The sequence below is a fragment of the Trematomus bernacchii genome, unplaced genomic scaffold (assembly GCF_902827165.1).
Source record: "Trematomus bernacchii unplaced genomic scaffold, fTreBer1.1, whole genome shotgun sequence".
Lineage (NCBI taxonomy): Eukaryota > Metazoa > Chordata > Actinopteri > Perciformes > Nototheniidae > Trematomus > Trematomus bernacchii.
The window spans coordinates 1,588,640-1,610,496 of record NW_022987641.1 but is presented as its reverse complement, the minus strand read 5'-3'; the positions used below and the strand labels follow the sequence as shown (position 1 = coordinate 1,610,496).

At 41.9% G+C, this 21,857-nt stretch overlaps 1 protein-coding gene across 1 annotated transcript in view; it reads left to right on the top strand.

The window, feature by feature from the left end:
- The window catches only part of plxna4 (plexin A4), a 216,184-nt gene that overhangs the window by 158,522 nt on the left and 35,805 nt on the right, over window positions 1-21,857 (top strand). The window contains exons 8-18 of the mRNA XM_034133662.1: window positions 578-677; window positions 900-1,014; window positions 8,226-8,426; window positions 9,229-9,325; window positions 11,129-11,319; window positions 15,410-15,561; window positions 16,930-17,053; window positions 17,659-17,795; window positions 19,127-19,294; window positions 19,473-19,566; window positions 21,549-21,788. Coding sequence (XP_033989553.1) covers window positions 578-677; window positions 900-1,014; window positions 8,226-8,426; window positions 9,229-9,325; window positions 11,129-11,319; window positions 15,410-15,561; window positions 16,930-17,053; window positions 17,659-17,795; window positions 19,127-19,294; window positions 19,473-19,566; window positions 21,549-21,788 — 1,619 coding nt within the window. The remainder of the gene's footprint in view (window positions 1-577; window positions 678-899; window positions 1,015-8,225; window positions 8,427-9,228; window positions 9,326-11,128; window positions 11,320-15,409; window positions 15,562-16,929; window positions 17,054-17,658; window positions 17,796-19,126; window positions 19,295-19,472; window positions 19,567-21,548; window positions 21,789-21,857) is intronic.

The following is a 21,857-nucleotide window of genomic DNA, read 5'->3' as shown; positions in this document are numbered from 1 at the left end:
ACTCCTTCATTAGGGCCAGACAAAAGGACACACCAAATACATATGAGGCACAATCTCGCTTAACACACACTCACACACATATACACACAGTTTCTGTTTCATCTTGTTCCCCCTTTACCTTGACAAAGACACTCTCAAAGAGTTTTCCAGGGGAATATTTTTCAATCCCAAGGGAAAAGCGTGTGCACCAACTCTTAGTCTCCTGTGAGGCGGCAGGTATAGAGGCTAAACCCAACAAAACCCTTCAGTCTCCTCAGATCCTGCCTCTCCTCTGCAACAGGCTCAGCACCTGTGGCTCAGTCATCTCTTCTTCATGGGAAATGTGACTAGACACTGAAAATAATCAAACTGTTAGACAGTGGTTCTTTAAAGGTGTGTTAGCTATTACCATTATATTATATTTTGTTGGTCTGATTTCAAAAGATGAATCAAACTGTCAACAATGGGTTTAAAATGTGACTTACAAAACAAATGACCCAAATTGCTTTTATGAATTTGTTTTCTCTTTTATCTTAATACAAATACTGTTTTCCTCTTCATATTACTTCACATTTTTACTATCATCTATTTTCTCCAGGGGACCACCAGATCGTGCAGCTCTATCTCAAATCCAAGGAGACAGGCCTGGCATTCGCAAACACCAGTTTTGTTTTCTACAACTGTAGCGTACACAAGTCGTAAGTCTATTTCCTCCCTGGAGCACTTCTCTCCAGCAGACAGCTTGTCATAATTGTAATCCCTTCATATTGATGAAAAAGAAATGGCATTGATTCCTAAACTGTTGGAAATTGTATTGCAGACATGAGTAAGTAAGCATATTGAGCTTCTCTAGCGTATTTGCTGCCTGTTCAATACTAATTCCCAACAATGTGTTTGGCTCACGTCTGTTCTCTATGCAGGTGTCTGTCCTGTGTGAGCAGTCCTTACCAGTGCCACTGGTGTAAATACAGACATGACTGCACCCACGACCCTCGAACATGTTCCTTCCAGGAGGGCCGAGTCAAGAAGGCTGAGGTGAGTGTCAAGATCATTTTTTATTATTCCTTTATAACTTTAAGACACTGACCAAAACTCACCTTTTCAGACTGGCTTTTAACATGTCATTAATGTTGTGTCCTAGCTCATTTTTAATTCAACTTTTTATCTGTTTAATTATTTGTACCAGTGTAAAGTTTCTTTGAGCACCTGATAAAGCACTTCAATAAAAATGTATTATTATTCAGACATCAACCCCCCCGTCCCCCCTGTACGTTCACTGGAGATGAAATCCCTCAATGAGCTGCCATCAAGAGGCCCAACATGTCCTGCCTGTACAATCAGTGAGATTTAAAATAACCATGGTTTGATGCTTCCCAGCTCCACCCTGCCTCTTCTTATATGGCCAGCTGGGTAATAAACACAGGGAAATAAATTGGGGGGAATGTTCGGGTACGTGACTCTAATAGCTGTTATTCTGCTTTTCACATGCAAAAAGAGTTATGTTAAAAGGCTTGAGACACCTTTCAGCTATAGTGTTTCCATCTGGCACGAGTCTCTCGGCATGTCTCGCTCTTGACTGCACATCAAAGGGCAGTGGAAACTAATAAAACGCAGCCATTTCCTCCTGCCCATCCCTATTCCCTGTGACAGCTTAGTCCGTGTGAATTATCAATAGTATTGGCAGCCGGTTCTATTCCCGCCGAAGCAGAGCCCGCCGTAATTAGTCTGCTCTGCTGCAGAGGACAAGCCACTCACTGGACAAGGTACATTCAGTGAATACCCCCCCCACACCCAACCACTTCCAGTCCTGTGAGAGAGGTCTCACTCTGATTTAGAGTCCTGCCACAGGGTCGGCCTTCAGTACAGAGCAGTGAAGGAAGGTTTTGAGACACACTGTGTCTGTGTGTAACCTCTGGTGTGTGGCAGTGTAACAGTATGGCTGTATCAGTGGGCTTTATATATTTTTATATGTGTGTGAATAGAGCTTTTGCCTGTGCCCTGCCAAGTCACGGTAGTTTTCAGGGGGAGGCTTTTACAGGGAGTTAGTGGCCTGTTAATCCCAGCCGGAGGTGAGCTGTGATGAACATCACTAGCGCTCCTGTCTGGTTGGCAGACGCTGCTCGACGGGCAGGGACAAGCTTAGCCAGATTGCCTGCTTTGATGAGCAGTCTGCTCTCAATTGTGTTATTCCACCCATGTTTCCCCGGAGCCATTCAACCTGCGTAGACGTTATTATTTTCTTTTTCTGCAATTTCCATTATCCTTTTGAACCTTCTGCTTAGTCAGGCCCAAGCTGGAGTCTTTGCAGGTTTACTTTTCCAATTAACTCAGAGGCTGGTGGTCAATATTGACTGAGGATAATAATGTGGGAATCCTCTCCTATTGTGTTGCTGACTAAAAGAAAACCGTAAATAAAGCGAAGGGGATTTGGTATTAGCACATTAATGACATCCTTTTTTTTTTACGTGTTGTTTCAGAGAAGGCAGGTGTTTTGCAGGCTTAATGACTTTTAATTTGCTTTTAATTAACCCTTCAAATCCAAGGTCGTGCATTTGCTGCCAGATGTGTGGTTTACCGGTTTGAATTAATGAATTGGACACACACAAGCTTAAGAACATGCAGGCACACGCACAACGAGCCATAGAACCATTCCCAAAATGTCCTGATAGGCAACAAGTCATCTTTGCTCAATGAGATGGGATGGCCTCTTTCTGCTGCAGATGACTTTTTGTGTACTATTACAATTAAGGGATTTCAGGCAGCGATCTGAATAATCCCTTAACTCTATGCTAATGATGGTGGCCAGAATAATCTCCCTACTGGTTGAGCTTGTTGTTAGTATGCATGGCAGGACAGAGTTAAAGCCAGGCCTCAGCGTACAGTGGGTGCCTTTTTATTCATGCCAGCGATGATATGGGCACACGGATCAGACGTTTGCCTGTTGGCACATTAACCAAGGCCACGTCCCAGTCTGCCCTCCACACATCTCAAGGACTAAGCCCTTCTCACTGACAAAGAACCTGCATGCAGCTTCTCTTTGTTACACAGAATAATAGCTCAAAGTTATTCCTGACCACTACTGTTGCATTTATTATATGACTAGGCTTTGCTTGTTTGATCAATAAGCAGTGTTTTTTACCCGCATGTTTATCACTTTTTCTAACTCCATCCACCATTCAGGACACTTTCTGAATGAAAAACATGATATTTCCCTCTCTTCTTCTTTTGTCTACAACACAGCATTTTCATTTCCTGAGCTGTTTCTAAGCCTTCCTCTAATATAATCAGCCGGTAAAAAATACAACAACACTGTATTGTTACTGAATACATATCACTACCCCCTCATTGCATTATTTACTTGTTGTGTGTGCTGCAGTGATCAATGCCTGGCGGTTTATTTACCAAGAACGTATTGATCAGTGGATCAAGATAATTTTATTAAACAGGCTAACTGCCAGCAGTAATAGCCGCTAGTTGCTAATATTGGACAGGATTGGTAAAGAGAGGTGCTTCGGTTCAATTCATAGACAAATCAATGTCATACACAAACACTGACTGATAAAGAGTGAGGCAAATACAACTGATGAGGGAAACATCGATACAAATAATCTAAAAGTGAACCATTGAAGAACTTCACAATGCCACGAACTGCAATACACTGAAAAAACTAAAATGCTGACTTTATTTAAATGTATTATGTCAACACATTTGACATAACTGTATTTGATTAGTTGAGAGCTCAAATATAAAATTGAACCTAATATTTTGTATTTAAACGTAATTGTATTTCTTTTAACGAACCTAATACAATAATGTGTTATTTGTTGACATCATACACTTAATTAAAGTCAACATATCAGTTTCTTCAGTGTAGCATCAGGAGTAATTTCAGTATTTGATTTGATATAAATTGGTTTGATACGGGTTAACTGGATAAACTGTTAGTTTACAATCCATTTAATCCTCTTAAGACTTTGTTGTTATATCACAGGGTTTCAACAATTTGTGCAATGGCTTGAGCCCAAAATGCAGGACAATAAATGCAGGCACAGAAAAGGGAGAGGTATTGGGGGGAAAAAAGTTAAGATGAGGACTGAAGGGCTGTTTAGAAACGCGGTGGAGATCATCAGGGAGAGATGGAAGATGAACAGAAAGCAGGAGAGTGTCTTTGCCCCAGGCTCTGCAGGAGATGATAAAACAGAGTCCAGTTAAGGGGAGTTCTTGGTAACCACAAGGTGTGTGTGTGTGTGTCTGTGTGTACGTGTAGTGTATGAAAACTCAAGATCCTCTTCATCTTCACACCTTACACTGCTATAATTATTGGCCTCTCTTTCGCTCTCACCCTCCCGCCTCTATTCTTGCTTCAAACTATGCCAAGGGCTTTTACATTCACAGTTCCCACTTCGCTGCCTACTCTCTGTCACTCTCCCATCTCCACCCTTCACACCTCCCACCAGCCTCTAATTATCAGATCTAAGTAGGTCCCTCACAAGAAAAGAAGTCAGGAAAGAGAGGGGGAGAGAGAGTCAGTGAGTGGGAGTTGATAAGAGAAGAGGAGAAGGGTCAGTGAGCTGGATGAACAACGTATGCTGAGTTTGGATAGACGAATAATGGAGGGAGAAAGAATGAGAAAAACAGAGAGGAGGTCACAGGAAAAAACAATGAGTCAGTGATGGAGAGATGAAGAATAAAAGATAATTACACAGATACAAAGAGAACCGCCAACTTGGTTTTCAGAAGTCAGCGCTTATTATTTGGTTATGAGTCATATTAACAGTTACTTTTCTCCTTCTAGTGCTTCATTGCAAGTCCTTCATTACATGGCTGTAAGGCTGCCACTGAAGTTCACATCTTCTCACAAAGAGAAGGACACACAAGGACATGTATAAACTAGTCTGTGCCACATTGTAAATGTATTAAAGACTGTCTCACCTCCTACTGACAGACCACTTATCTCTTTCTTCAGCCAGGAAACAAATACATTAAAGATTTGTTCCAACAAAGTTACAAATACTTTTTCTCACTTGCCTCTGCTCTTAACTATACATTTATGCTACTTCTACTCCACTACTTTTTAACAAAAAGAGTCAAATTATTTAAATATGTTACAGAAAGTCAATCACAACTTAATTTGACTTAACTAAGATTTTGAATGCAGGACTTTTACTTGTAATTAAGTATTTTGATAATAATGTATTGGCCCTTTCACTCAAGTAAAGCATCCGAATACTTATTCCACCTCTGTGTTTGTATCTGGATTGTGTGCATGAAGAAGAAGAAGATATACTTTATTAATCCCTTACAGGGACATTTCTTTCCCCACTCTGTTGTGTTTACACACATAGGGGAGGATATACATGCACACACACAGAGGATATACATGCACACACACAGAGGATATACATGCACACACACATGCAGATAGGAGAGGTGGCAGAGCAGAGAGGCTGCCAGGTACCCAGTGCCAAGGGAGCAGTTTTGAGGTTAGGTGCCTTGCTCAAGGGCACCTCGGCAGTGGCCTTGGAGGTGAACTGGCACCTCTCCAGCTATCAGCATCACTCAATCTTTTTTTTTGGTCCGATCGGGACGTGAACCGGCGACCTTTCGGTTCCAAGACCAAGTCCCTACAGACTGAGCCACTGCCGCCTGTATGTGTGATTTGCATTTGTTCCTCTGTTATTTATCGCACTTGAGCCATTTATGGTAAAGAGGAATGGGAGTGGATATAAACGGACTGACGTTAGATCAACTTAAATGTTGACATAAATCTAAAAGGGCGACAGCGAGCATGACTGCCAACAACACAGGCTTCAGGAGCCAACTAGGATTCACGTGTGTTTGTCCGAGCCACTGAGAGCCATCTCGGCCTCAGGGACTGCTGGCAGCGTTCACCGTGTGTAATATTAGTTTGTCTGAGTGTGTATGTATACAACAGAAAAACCAGGGCTAAGTAGTAGAAAAAACACGCTGTACCAACAGCTAACACGCTTGTTTGTGGATTCCCTGCCACATTATACATTTTTCATGGTCATGAATGAAATAGGGCATCTGTTGAGTGCAATTTATTCACTGCTGTTTCTTCTATCGCAAAACATGGCAAGGGTGAGAATAAAACATTTATTGACTTTGACGCAATTTGAAGTAGTAGTAGTAACTATTTCCATATGTGTGAGTGTGTTAATGTGTCACAGTGGGGGATCATTTCACCGAGATTACACAGATGAGTATTTAGAGCAAAGCTGTAAAATCACTCTTTTGTCTGTAGAAGGAGATAATGAACAGATACAATAGTGGATATGTGTGTAGCAGCTTGCTTTTTAAAGTTGTCCATCTCTGACATGTTTTTCATGAAGGCGGATGATGCAAGAGATGTTGTCTGGCTGTTTATCATATACTGAAATGAAATGAAATTCCAAGGCTGTAGTTTATACTTTGTATGCGTTTGCATTCATGTGTGTGTGTGTGAGTGTGCACCCACATGTCAGTGAGTAATAACCTTGAATCTGCTTGCATGCATAAGAAAGTGCTCTCTCACTCTCTGTGTATCTGTGCACATTCCTATCACTATCAGTGTAGATCTGTGTCTTCAAGACTCAGTGGAAGTCACCGTGTTAAGTCACACTCCAGTGCTTCCCATGCCTTCATTTCCACAAACCAGATCAGATGTAATGTCCCCATTGTTCAAGAGTATTACCTGAAAGAGATGTGATTAAAAATGGAATGAATCTCTCTTTGCTCGCCCACTCATTTCCGTACTCCAAATACGGGCCGTTGGTTGTGAGGAAAATGAGATTTGGAAGAGCAAACACGTGCTCCACCTCTTCCTTCCTCTCCTCCACCGCTGAACTCACTCGCCCTGTTTGTCATTTATCTATAATGACTTTGTGAATAGTGTCACAGAGCGTTCCCCTCTCTCACCACGCAGCAGCCAGTCACTCAGCCTCACCCAATCAAGTGGCTTTTAATGAACTTCAAACAAGTGTTATCACCCAGTTCAACGTGCGCTATGCTTCACTCCCCCCAGCTCCATCCAGGCGGGGGATCACCTTATCTGCTTTCCTTCTTTTCACCCTCTTTCCTCCTGCCTCTTTGACATGCTAAAGCTCCTCCTGTCACATATGCTTCATCGTATTTTTGGCCTCTTTCAGTCTCTCTGTTCTTTTGTGGTTTCTCTCTCATTTTTACCTATTTTGCCCTCTATTCACCGCTCTCTCTAAAACATGGAACAGTTTATAGAAGTGCTGTTGTCTCTCTTTACCTCTCCGTCATCTTTCACTTCTGCTTGTCAGTCACCTTCCTGCTTTTCTTCCCACTTGTTCTCTCCTTCCCTTTTCTCTTCTTTTTCCATCTCTTCACCCCTCCTCGCAGTCTTCCTCTTTTCTGTCAACCTGATTTCAATCCACCAGTTAAAACCAAACATGCTAATACAAACTGTTAGCACATATCCATTCTGTTTAATGAAGTGTGTACTTCATTGTATCATGATTGCTCCTGTCCGGTGTATAATGACGATGGAGTACCTGTTGAGCTGGTCCCTTCACTCACAGTGAATGTTAGCAGGAGACCCAACAGGAACTATCATAAATAAAAGCACTAAAACATTGGAAAAGGCACACACTGGAGTGCTTATGTTATTCAATTACATGAATGTTTGAGAAGAACTGTGCTACCTGATGAAACACTTTTTAAAATATATATTCCTGGTCAAATCAGCAACCTCCCTCTGTGTTTTAAACATTCCAAGTCAGTTATTTCCTGTATTGTAATTTCATTCATAATAAAGCACTGGTCAAACTAGTTATGAGTTAAGACCATGTATTTGTAGGTCCTCAAAAATGTCAGCACAGAGAGGTAATTATAAATCATCATTCCAATATGATCTGACTTATCTATGCACATTTTATGGCCAATTGATAAGCCTGTAGACATATTTTGAATATTGTCATAAAGCTTTACATAATATAGCTACAGACTGTGTGGTCATTTGTAAATGAATTATGGCATAGTAATGGCCAGATTTATATTTGTGACAGTGAAGCAAATGTGATCCATAATTCCATAATCCATAAAAGAGAGTTGTGCATTTCACTGTGTGCCACAATCTGAACTGCTAATAACTCGAGTGCAAAATGACATGGCAGGATCTTATGAAGTAACATCCATTTCATTTGTAATCATGCATAAAACCCGATGAGAGGACTCATGGAAACAAACGATCCTCTCTTCTATGTTTGTTTCTCTTCCAGGGATGTCCCCAGCTGCTGCCTGCAGACAGGATCCTGGTGCCGGTGGACGTGGTGAAGCCCATCACTCTCCGGGCGAAGAACCTCCCCCAGCCCCAGTCGGGTCAGAGAGGGTACGAGTGTCTGCTGACCATCCAGGGGAGCGAGCACCGAGTTCCTGCCCTACGCTTCAACAGCTCCTCAGTGCAGTGTCAAAACACATCGGTGAGGACGAGTGTGTGCATGTGTGTGTATCTTACTGGCCAGCCTTTCTGGGATGTCATCACTGAATGCCCCATTTCTATAAAGTTTTCCTATTAAATATCTTTTTAATCTCTCTCACACACATACAGCCACACACACTGATTCCGGCTGACTGGTTTTTCCTTTCCCAGCTAGGCAGTGGGCTGATGAGACAAGAGGCTGACTCTGTCTCCCCTCGCAGCCTGCGATCATGCTCCATTCACTGACTGAATAATACATTGACAGCAATGAAAGACTAGCATGAAAAAGGCTTTTTACTGGTCTTGATGCTAATCGTCTGTTGATACAATAACATCTCATCTTCCTGTCTATCTTCATCCCTTTGGGTGTGCGTATGTCACTGTCTGGAGAAGTCTGCAGGTTTTGTGTGTATAATCACAGTACAATCCAAATATTGTACTGTGATTGAGCAGAGAAGAAGGGAAACTGTAATTTAGCGGAAAATTATGATTCTATCACCAACCCTCCTGCTACTAGTGTTATAGAGCCAAATGAAAAATGATCTTTTTCGAAAGCTCTCTAGTATGTATATTCCATTTGTTGTGAGTTCAGTGTGTGTGAGTTCATGTGTGAGTTCATGTGTGTGTTGACTGTCTACACAGCCACCTGTTGATGATGCGTTTTGCATTCAGAACCGTATTGTTCTATCAGAGCCTTTTGGACTGGAGGATAACAGACAGTTTAAAGAGGCTCAATAGCTTCTCTCTCTCATATCCTCTTACACATCTCTACCTCTTTCCCCCTCCGGTTGCCATGGTGATAGTATTTCTATGATGGGATGGAGATGAGCAGTCTTCCCGTGGTGCTGACCGTTATCTGGAACGGAGATTTCACCATTGACAACCCCGCCAACAACAAAGGTAAGCATGCACACACACACACACACAAACCCACACACACACACACACACACACACACTGGTTAATTTACATCACCTCTTAGTTGAATAATCAAATTGTCAAATATTAATGGTTTGTTTTCATGTAGTAGTAACATGAGGTTTATCATAGCAGAACAATCAAGAGTTCCAAGCCACAATATAAAGACACACAACACACACACACACACACACACACACACACACACACACACACACACACACACACACACACACACTTGTGAATCCATATCAGCTCTTTCCATAGTTTTCACTGCTTTATTAGAAACCACAAACACACACACATAGTTGTCATATTCTCCCATAAACTCTAATTTAATCACAAATGCACACATATACACACACACAGGAAAGCTGCTGCTTCCCTATTGTTGCCCTTGGAGTCTCCATGGCAACAGGCGGGCGGTGTGCTGAGGTGCAGCATCCATCCCCTGATGTTGCGTTTAGAGTGGTTAACTTTAACGCATACTCTCTTACGCTTCTTATTCTGTAGATCTCGTTCCCTTCTGCACTTCACTGTTTGACCCAGCTCTCTAAATACAATTTTCAAAAACATTATTTATTTTCAGCCTGTTTCCCTTATTTTTTCTATCAACAGAGTTTGGCAAGCTATCCATGTCCGTCGGCAGTGCTGTCTGCTCCCTTCATTTAATTTCTCTCATCTCAGCAACTCCAGTTGTTTACGTTCTCATACATTTCAGAAGAGCAGTAATGGCAATACATGTTGATACAAACAAATGTCAAATTGCTTAGAAATAACTACATCTGAAATAAGCAAAGTTAAATAACTGTGTCATTCTGAGGAACGGTAGAAAACAAATCAATACCTTGATATAAATGCTGCCTTTCGTTTTATTCTGTCCAACCATCCAATTACTTACGTTTCATGTGGGATGACTGAAATTTGAGGCTTTCAGCATTCGGCTGCTGAGCTTGATTCAGTTTGGTTATTGGCAATCCACCACTGTGAGTGGTCCCTGCTGGAAACAGCAGCATGCTGGGGGATGTAGTTCTTTGACAGGAAAACAACTTATTTTAACCTAAGGCAGTAGAGTCGGGCATATTGTTAAAATACGGAGTGTGCTGCAAGGCAAAGTTTGTAAAGTATTTATGTGTCTGAGTCAAATACAGTGTACAAAACATATCCCTGAGCATGATAGGAAAATCAAAAGAGAAACAAAAGTTTGAAGGAAAAGAGAAGATGCTAGAACTAGAGAATCCTTCTCACCATCCTCATACCTTGGTTTGCCTGTAGAGGAAGCGGCTCCGGGGGCATCTTTTGATGGACAGATCACACATGCATCTAATGGCAATTAAAAAGAAAATGACTGGCTTGTTGCCATGGAGATGATATGTTAAATAGGTGGTGAATGAGCAGATGATAGAAGCAGAAGGGAAGGAAACTCAAAGAGAGGAGGGAGTATATAGAGTTGATGATAGATGGAGAAATAATGAGACAAAGATATCAACAAATGTATCTCTCTAAATGTTCAGTTCCCTGTCGCATATTTCAAACAGCAGCTGACAGACAATGAGAGATTTGGGTAAACAACCTAAATTGTAGTTTATGTGTTTTGAAGTGTGTGTCCGTCATTTTAGAGGCTTTTGCGTAAAATACATCTGCATACATTAGTTGCACTGTAATCAGTTTTACAAAGGTTGTTTACTTGAGGTTTCCACTCTTTCTCCCTCTCTCTCTACCTCCTTCCTTCCTTCCTTCCCCCTTGTTTTCTTTCTCTCTGTTTCTTTCCTCCCTCCTGCACAGTCCATCTGTACAAGTGCGACGCCCAGCGTGGGAGCTGCGGTTTGTGTCTGAAGGCGGACCCTCTGTTTGGATGTGTGTGGTGTAAAGGAGACAACCGCTGCACCCTCAAACAGCACTGCCCCCACCCCGAGAACCAGTGGCTGGAGCACAACGGCATCAACAGCAAGTGCACCCACCCGAGGATCACACAGGTACACACACACCACAACACACATCCACATCACCGCAGTTGTGTTAAGTAACAAAGTCCATTTACTTAAGTCCTGTACTTAAATAAAATGTTGAGGGAATTGTATTGAGTATTTTGCTACTTTGTGTTTCTACTCCACTACAAGTCAGAGGTAAATAGTGTATTTATCTCCACTACATTTATTTAGTAACTTTATTTACTTTTCTGATTTTGTTTAACGATGTGAAATATAACACTTTAAACTTAAATGACACCGGAGTAAATTCACAAGCTACCCTGCAGTATACAAAGTCATTAAAACTACTGTAGCTGCACCTTTACCAGCTTTGAGAACACTTTAATGATCAATAATTATAAAACATATCATATATATTATTCTGAAATGGACCAATCTGCACAATGACTACTTTTACTTTTGGTACTTTAAGTATATTTTGATGCTTATACGTAAGTACTTAATAACATAGCACTGATGGGAGCATATATTCATCAGCAGGACAGCGTGGTAGTTGGTCATTTTAACGTAATTGAAGAGGGTGTGAGTCAAGCTATTTAGTTTGACAGCATGTGTAAGGAACGATTTACAGTCTACAGTATCAAAGTGATAAACCATAATCACAGGTCTTTTAAATATATTTTCTTAAGTGTAAGGGGTGAGTTCCCCAGTGGCTCACCTGTGGCGGTCCAGCCCCACGTACTTTGTCTGGGTCCTTTCACCAGGTCCGGCTTCAGGTCCGATCTGTGGCCAAAAGACCCAAAATAAGGGTAAAATATTAAAATAAATAAAACTGTAAGCGGAAAATCGCTTATTTCTATTTATTTATTGTTTTTGTGACTTTGACATTGACATTTTTTTGAGAGAATTGACTGACCATCTTACTGTTGTAGTGGACATACACTATAGGAGAATTGTCCATGTTAGACCTAGAAAGGAGACTAATCGTTCTCATTCTTGCTAGTTATCAATCAACTCAAACCAGATGGTCACGCAAACCCCCACTTAACCCTGAAAACTCCGGAAAACCACAGACACCGTGAGAGGCAGATGGACTTGACCTGTGTAAGACATATTAAACGGGCAAAGCAGAAGGGATACGGGTCAGCGACATGAAGGATAAAAAGATGCAAAGGAAAGATAGATGGAAAGATGCCAAGATGAAGGGAGAGGAGGATGGATTGGGTCTACATGAAAGAAGGTGGTGACGGATGGGTAGACTGAGCCAGAATAGAGCCATGTTAAGCTGAAGGGGTGGTGGAAGACCCTCCCCATATCCCCATGATGGATATACAGGTCATCTCTGCATGCTTTTTCCGAGAACGAGAGGTAGGAGCAGATGGTGACTGACTAGCGAAGCGTGGATAAAAAGACAGAGAGGGGGATTCCCTTCTGTTGTCCTGGGGAGTGATAGGTTTGTACAGAGAGAAGGAAGGAGGATACAGAAATAGAAGGATAATCCCTTCTCCTCTGTCCACTCTCCTCTCCCTACACCATCCTGCATAGACCAGCATACAGATAAGTGGCCGACCTTGGTGGATATTCACAGAAAGCGCCACTCCCATTGTTTGTTATAATCTTGCATCTCAACAGATCATGTTAGCCTGATGGGTTTCATCTTCCTTTTATTTTCCTAAATAAAGCAGGATAGTCAGACACAGAAGAGAAAGGTCTGGAATCACTGGACACTAAGCACTCTGTTTTACTCTACTTTTTGTAAGTAGCCAAGACCATATTGATTATTTGTTTCCAGGAAAATATAAATCAACTGTTGAAGAAGGGGAGAAGAAGATGGTGATATGTTGTCTCTTGATGTGCTTATTAAAGAGTCTCCATCACTACATTGCACTCTGTCATTGGTCCACTGTTTGCCTTCCCTGCGGGCAGTGGATTTATTCCTGGAGACAGGCCCTGTATTTCTGCTCACATCCCTGAGGCTGCAGCAGGGACATATTGCAGCCTTCTCACGTCCCCCATAAAATCTGTCAGTGGGTGAGGAGTGAGGACTTTTCCAAGACGACCGTGGCTCTAATGCATTCTAATACGCTTCATTATAATGACATCGCCCATCAACAATATGAGAGGGAGAGACTTTCATAGAAGGATGGAAGAGAGAAAGTGAAGTGATTAAGTGTTTGCCTCTACCCAACCGTCAATTATCTTGTCAAAGTCACAAATCTAATCAACGCCTCATTGCGTCTCTCCCTCTTTTTCATTCTTTTGCCTCTTCCTTCTCCTTCTCTATTTCTCTTTTACTCTTTGTCCCTTGCAATCCTCCATATTATCTAATACATGGAGAGCCACAATGCATCTGGGCAGTCTTTTAATTGCCTGTATTGTAGCCCCATTCCTGGAAGGCTTTTTTTTCATTAGGATATCAGCAGGGAGACTTATTAATCAGAGACACTGAACCATACTTAAACCCTGTCTCCCACATGGCAGCCTTGTTGTGTATGACCGGGATTGAGGTCATCTCTGTCATTCGATTGGATCGTTCCCTGTCCCGCCCAGCTGGTTAATTTACATCACCTCTTAGTTGAATAATCAAATTGTCAAATATAAATGGTTTGTTTTCATGTAGTAGTAACATGAGGTTTATCATAGCAGAACAATCAAGAGTTCCAAGCCACAATATAAAGACACACACACACACACACACACACACACACACACACACACACACACACACACACACACACACACACACACACACACTCTACCTGTGAACACCGCTGGGGGGCACAATGCAAACTATAAAATCAAGCAGGGAAACAACAAGAGTCTCAGTCTCTTTTTTTGTGATCACTTTTTCTTTGAGGCGGTGGTGACACAGCACCACTAAAGCTGGGCCCCTTACTGCAGCATGCAGCATGGAGGACTATTTGACAGAGACAGATGGAAACAGACTATTCTGTGTCCGTCGCACATCCATCCATCTCAGCCGCCATAATACACACTCACTGGCCAAAAAGTAATTGTGTGAGTAAAGTGCTGATGGATGTTGGAACGACCTCATCAACAATGAGAGATGCTGCTGATAAATCATAGGACACTGTGATTACTGCACAGATGTCACCCAACGCCAAGTTTAAAGTTAATCATAAATAGTATATTGTCATGGTTTTCTGTGAATACAAGATCAAATCAAATCAAATCAAGTTTTATTTATAAAGCACATTTAAAAGCGATTTTTGGTCGAGCCAAAGTGCTGTACATGTAATAAAAACACATTACTACAATCACAATAAATTACAACAGATATATAAAAAAACACAGGGAAAAGTCAGGAGTCGTGCTCCGCTCTAACTAGAAGGCCAGGGAGAAGAAGTGTGTCTTAAAAACCCCTAGGGTCTGGGCCGACCTCACATGGAGGGGCAGAGTGTTCCAGAGCCTAGGGCCAGCTGCTGCGAAGGCTCGGTGCCCTCGGGTTTTAAGCCTGGTCTTGGGCACTACCAGCAGCAGCTGGTCAGCAGACCTTAAAGCTCTGGCTGGGGTGTAGCGCTGGAGGAGTTCAGCTATATAGGCCGGAGCCAGCCCATTTAGTGCTTTAAAAACAAATAAAAGGATTTTAAAATCAATTCGGAACCGACCCAAGATTGAGAAATGACAATCATGTGACCCTGACTCTTGACCCCTTTAGCTGTCAATGGAGATATTATTTTATCGTTTTTCGTCTCTTTTCCAAAGCAATGGCTCAGGTAGTCTTCAGCAAAGTCTTTTTACATCTGAGAGTTATAAAATGGGTGAACAGAAAACACTAATCACTTATCCCAATGAACTGGAAAATATTAAAAACACATGAAAAGCTATTGTTCTTCAGAGCCCAAAACGGGAAGAAATAGGAACATTGTAAGGCACCGCACCGTGAAGATACTGTATCTTAGTTCATGTGAAAAAGCAGTTTCATTTGTAGCATTTATATCACCCCTGTTATATACTGATTATTTCATGTTTTACTGACTTTTAAATTAAACTCTTCTTCATAGGTGCAAGTTGTGTTGCCAGGAAAAGGCTTTTTGCAAGGCAATATGTATTTTGCGGAAAACAAGCAAAATCCTGTCTTCAAAATCATTAATCATGATTTATATTTCAACAGATCAAACCTCTCCGGGGGCCCAGGGAGGGCGGCACGCTCGTGACTATTCGTGGCGAGAACCTGGGCCTGGATTTCAGAGAGATCCAGGACAACGTGAAGGTGGCCCAGGTGGATTGCACCCCCATACGAGAGGGCTACATCCCTGCTGAGCAGTAAGTCACCTTTTACATTGACGACTAAATGAACACCAGCATCACTGTGTAATAAAAAGGGACATCCTCCTCTAGTCTCTATGTACATTTTTGTAGACCATGGTTCCCATTTGAGGCAGCAGCTTTTATGATCACATAAAATTATAGGCTCTGATGTAGTACTTCACCATTTTATTGACGAAAATGTAGATAATGTCTTGGGATATAGGCTTTTACAGCTGTACGGAAACCATAGGGAGAAGTCAAACCGTGTTTTGGAATAGTAGCAAAGTGAAATCCTGAATCCAACAGACTGTTTCCGTTCTCACTTGAATTGACATAATCCTATTGAAAGCTCTTTGACCAGAGCTGAGCACTTCATGCCCTACAGGGCTCCAGACACTGGAGGCACACACAGGTACAACACTATGTTCCCTTTGTTAGCACACACAACGAGCTGTAACAAGTCAGCCTGACCAACTGATACTACGCCAGAGAACTCACCTCAGGGTGTGTGTGTGTGTGTGTGTGTGTGTGTGTGTGTGTGTGTGTGTGTGTGTGTGTGTGTGTGTGTGTGTGTGTGTGTGTGTGTGTGTGTGTGTGTGTGTGTGTGTGTGTGTGTGTGTGTGTGTGTGTGTGTGTGTGTGTGTGTGTGTGTGTGTGTGTGTGTGTGTGTGTGTGTGTGTGTGTGTGTGTGTGTGTGTGTGTGTGTGTGTGTGTGTGTTGCTAAATAAGCCTAATATCTAGACCAGAAGTTGGATTCAGCTTCAAGTCACAGCAGTGCAGAATAGAGTAAAATACATTTCTGCAGTATATGGACATGCAGGCATCAGGCCTCCATATTGTATAGCAGCACAGGTGCACACACTCCCACGCACACACACACATGCATCCACTCACTCAAGCCCGCTCTGCTCCATAATCATTTTAGAAAGTTCAGGAAGTTACATTTAGTTGACATTTTGAGTTTAATCCAGAGCTTTGGTTCCTTATTATTTAAACTAGATTAAAAGTTGTCTTATCAGCAGACCCCAGGGCTTCTTCTGCTAAGAAAGTAAGTTGTGTGCCAGTCTAAGCAAGTGCTGACCCAGCAGAAGAGGTGGCTGGATTTTAGGTCATATGTAAATGGATAGACTTTTCCCTTTTCTTCCACAAGTTGGCAGTGTTCGAGAGGTGAAGTCTCTGCCAAATAATACATTATTTTATTAAGGTTTTAACAGGTTTAGGTCCATTCCTTTTTACACAATTTGCTCAGAATTTGCTGGCAAGGCAAACTAACTGCAGAAGGACTTTCTATAGACTTTCTCAAGGCATTTTTGCGTGTGACATACATTTGTGTATGTCTCTGTATGCATTTATATCTACAATTATGCTAATTTGTGTTTCTAGGATTGTGTGTGAGATGGGTAAAGCAGAGAAGAGCCAGTACACTGGGAACGCGGAGGTCTGTGTCGGGGTTGGAGAGTGCAGACCAGAATTCATGGCAAAGTCCTCCAAAAACTACTATTTTGTGGTGAGTATACAAAAAAAAATCTATGTATTTTGTATCATCATTGGATTTGCCTTTTTGTAATTCATACTCATTCATACTCATACTCCTTCTAAGTATTCTCATCTGTTTATCAGCAGTGAGACATAACTAGCAGTCGCTAATGAGCGCAGAAAGAAATACTGATGGTTGTAAAAAAAACATTCTTCTGATATGAACACAAAAACACACATAACACACTTTCTGCATTCTTTTATAACCCATTCTGGCGGCAATAAATCAGCATCACTCGCACACACTGAAATAAAATTGCAGTTTTTACCATTATGTTCTGGTTTTATGGAGTTTTAACATTTTTACTGCCAGCTATTAATGGACGATGGCCGAGGTTTATTTCTCCCTGTACAGAATTATATGATGTCAGGTCATGGCAGCAGACTGGAGATGAGATTATAAGAAGGCCACATGAACTGAAGGAGGATTTACTGTGTGCCTGTTTTCCAGTCAGCTGTTGCTGTGTTAAAGCTTTTCATCATAGTGTAGTTTATGTCAGTGGGATTAGTAAGTGAAGGTATATATTAAAACTCAAAGGGATATTATTTTACAAACTCTGTCCCTTTTTTGCCTAGATCCCAAGGATTATCAACCTGAAGCCCAGCCGAGGTCCGGTCTCTGGAGGAACCATCGTCAACATCACCGGCAGCCACCTTGACGCTGGGAGCAACGTGTCAATCCTGTTTAAGGACCAGCCGTGCACTTATCTGAGGTTAGACACAGCGGATCCTGCCAATCACACTCAAACAGTCAATTAAAAGCTCAGTCAAAGCTTGTGTTAGTCAAACTGCAGGGTTTTATACCCTCTGACAGTTCTCATCTTTGGATCGTTTTATTTCCCACATAAGCTAAGTCGATAATTAAATGTCCTGGAAGGTAAATAAATGTGCGCTCAAGGAATGTTTTGGAAATGCTGGATTTTTGCTTGATTTATATGTTTCAATGAATTTTAAATAGCATTTTATTAAATGATAAGTTAAAAAAATAGCACTATTATTACTAAGGATTTAACACTGATCAATGCGCTATTCCATTTTTAGGCAAAACTCTCTATCCATGTTCACTTAAAGCTCCCATGTCATGCTTTTCCGGTTATTACCCGTCCCCTTGTGTGTTATGAAGGTTTTTATGCATGTAAACGGTGTGCAGAGTCAAAACCCTCAAAGTACACCCTGTAGCGAGTAAAACTCTAACACAGAAAATACCTCCCCAAAACGCCTCGTTGGAGATACGTCACTGGCCATTTGAGTCTTCCATTTCGTTCCGGGTACGGCATGATGTCAAGCGGTACCCGGAACGAAATGGACCAATCCCGAAGAGCCGTTACGTCCGCGGAGCCTTTACGTTAAGCCCCCGCTGATTGGTCCAAATTGACCGATCCACGGACTTCCTCACACACACATCTGTGTGCAGGGAGCAGGCAGCTCAGCTGATTTCTCCTCCCTGGCTGCAGGCTGATAACAGACAGTTGGGATCGCGGCAAAATTCTCTCTGCAGACCCATTCTCACAGCGTTTATCAACCTTTTTCTTACTCAATATCAAGCCACACTTATTGTTTTTACTTCGGATGTGAGTTTGTGTGTGCTCAGGATGAGTTTGGCTGTGTTTGGCTGTGTATCGCTAACAAGGAAACAACACCTCCACGGAGCTCAGCGCGATTCACAACGTCCCGACCAATCAGAGCACACTGTGCTCACAGGGAGGGTGGGGGCTGGAGCTTTGGGAGCTACAACGAGCCGTTAAAGGCAAATAGTGAAATTCAGTGAATACTCGTAGTTTACAGAGATGCTGTATGAGAAACCAATGTGAGTTTGGAAAAATGCACAGTATAAATCTATTTTAGTATACCTCAACAATGGAATTATGATCAGTGGAAATGGCCATGACACCTCTCCTTTAAGAAACCGTTCCATCATCTTAAATATGACATTTGTATTGGTTTTGGAATTGTGTAGCAGTCTGCTCCCACAGTGATACACAACTAAAGAGATCACTCCTAAGTCAATAACTAACTGATTTGAATCACCCTATGTTCTTTTCAGGAGGGGGGGTCAGTGGCTCACCTGTCGCACCCATGCGTCCCTGAATGGATTCGGAAACGTGTCTGTGTCTGTGAACATAGACAGGGCTCATCTCCTGAAAGACCTAATCTTTGAGTATGTTGAAGACCCCACTATCACCAAGATAGAGCCTGAGTGGAGCATCTACAGGTACGGTACAAGGGCAGATAGCAGTCAGTAAACACTAGTTTTACAAAATGTACTTACTGCAAATAGATACTGATGCAGCCGTATCACTGCTAGTGAGTCATTTATATCACCATCTGTCCAAATAATCTGAGCTATCCTTTAAACGTTGTTGTCGATCATCTCTCCCTCTCTCTCACAGTGGATATACCCCAGTGACTGTGACAGGAACTAACCTGGACATTATCCAGACCCCTCTCATCAGAGCCAAATATAACAACCATGAGACACTCAATGTAAGTGATGGCAAACACAAACTGTGTGGATGATTAAAGAACTTGACTTGTGCTTCATCTTGGTAAATAAATACATGTTTTATCAGCTGAAGAAGATGTATTGTTTGAGAAGTGTAAACATAATGGTGTTTGTAATTCTGCTTGACATTCCAAAGACAGATGGCCGTAGTAAATGTCAGAGTAATATCTTTATTACAGTAGATCATGACTGAAAGCCTCAGTGCCACTTTTAGGTAAATGAGTGAAGGAAAAAACTCAGAACCCAGAGCAGTGAATATCAACAGTTGGCAGTTGATTTAATAGTGAATGTTGTAAATCCTCTCCACACCTTTGTAACAATAGGTCATTTTGACACCACAGTGATTGGCCCTTATCCAAGTATTCTACCCTCTATTTACCCTTTTACCCAGGGGAGAATAGATAAAGCCATACAAGGTCTGTGTGATCTGATTGAAGGAAGTGACAAAAGGTGGTAATGCTATCTTCATGGCCCATTTGAGCATGAGCTTGCACCACGTTGAACATCTGTGCTCACGTACTGTATGTCTGCACTTGACATGACGCTAGTGTGCAGGCAGTTTGCACTTTGACCCAACATAAGTTAAATATTCCATTAAATAATTTGCTCAATTTCACTTTGCACTGAGATGAAGCAACATTTGTGCACAGAGAAAAGTATTGTTTTGAGTTCCCTTCCTGCAGCAGTGCACAATACATGTCAGAGACGTCCTGGAGACCTTTGAGGATTAGTGCAGTCTGATGTTGAAGGAGCCAATTAGAGTGACAGGCAGCCGTTTGAGTGGCTGCATGGCAGAGGTTACACTGAAAGTGTCTTTGAGTGAGACAGAAATGTATGTGAATGAGACCAATGCTGCTGGTTGATTTGTCAATGCCCTGACGGACAGAGAGGAATGGAGATGTAAGAGGGATATTGAAGGGCATGACAATGACAGATCAGACAATCTGTTATTGTGTATAAAACTGGCTCAGAGATGTGAATCAGGAAATGAAAAGAGTAAATCACATCACATGGCCAATGAGAGACAAGGGCAAAAAAAAGAACGACAAAACAAGAGTGAGACACCGAGAAAAGATCAAAGAGACACCATGATTGAGCAGTAAAGTGGTATAGAGAAAGAAGAGTGACAGAACAACAATGTGTCAAAGAGAGGAGAAAAGATCACAGAAATAATAACTGGACAGAGAATAAAGAAGTGATGAGAGGGTGGGGGTCTCTTTCTGGAGGGTAATGAAGGAAGGGTAAGACCTAGTTATCACTCCTGAATCTTCACACATCAATGCCGGATTGTGATGAGCCTGCACACACTCCCTAACTGCTCCTCATTTGGTGGCTTCCTTTGAGGAAAATACTCCAACAGGTTCTCCTTTGCACTTTTAGAAATGAAGGAACTCCTCCTTTGAATGGGGTATCCAGTGGCCTTAGTGAAATGTGAACCTGTGACATAAAAATTCAAACCAACTTCAGATTGGATGCAGAAAGTAAATTGCATGCTCAAGTGCCAGTGCTCCAAAGATGTAGTTGCAAGGAGGCATGGAGTGAGGTATTAGGGAAACTCTGTTATGAGCTGAGTATATGGTTTACTGACATCCAGCCTAAAATCTGATATGGAATGGGAGGGCACTTGGAGAGGACAGACCTCCGCCAAGGCCGTTTCCAAAATTAAACAATATAGCATTTATCTTTTTTCAAATAAGCTCCCTATTTCTTTGCGTTCTTTCTGATAAACAAACATTAACAAAAATGTAACCTCCTTTGCAGAGTTACTAATGTGGATTAATGCAAAGTCACTCACATTATCTTCATTGAGATTGAAAGCACCAAACTGAAGCATGTTCATTTTATTTTTGTGTCAATTTCCAGCATTTTTCTGCTTTCACTAAGCTCTGATTTATTATTTGCTAAAACATTCATTCATCAATTCATAAATATAACTTCTCCCCTCTGGTCTGTGTTCTTCCAGCTGTGCCAGGTCCTCGGCCCCACCACCATGCTGTGCCAGGCCCCGGAGCTGTCCATCAGTCTGGCCCGGCAGCAGGAAGTGCCTGAGAGGCCTGATGAGTTCGGCTTCAAACTGGACGACGTGATGGCTCTGATGGCACTCAACAACAGCAACTTTATCTACTACCCCAATCCTGAGTTTGAACCTCTGAGTGTGTCGGGGGTGCTGGAGCTCAAACCTGGATCCCCCATTATACTGAAGGTATGAGGATAGATGCGTCTGTATGTATTGACTACATGTTATAGACTATAAGAATCCCTTAACGTGTTT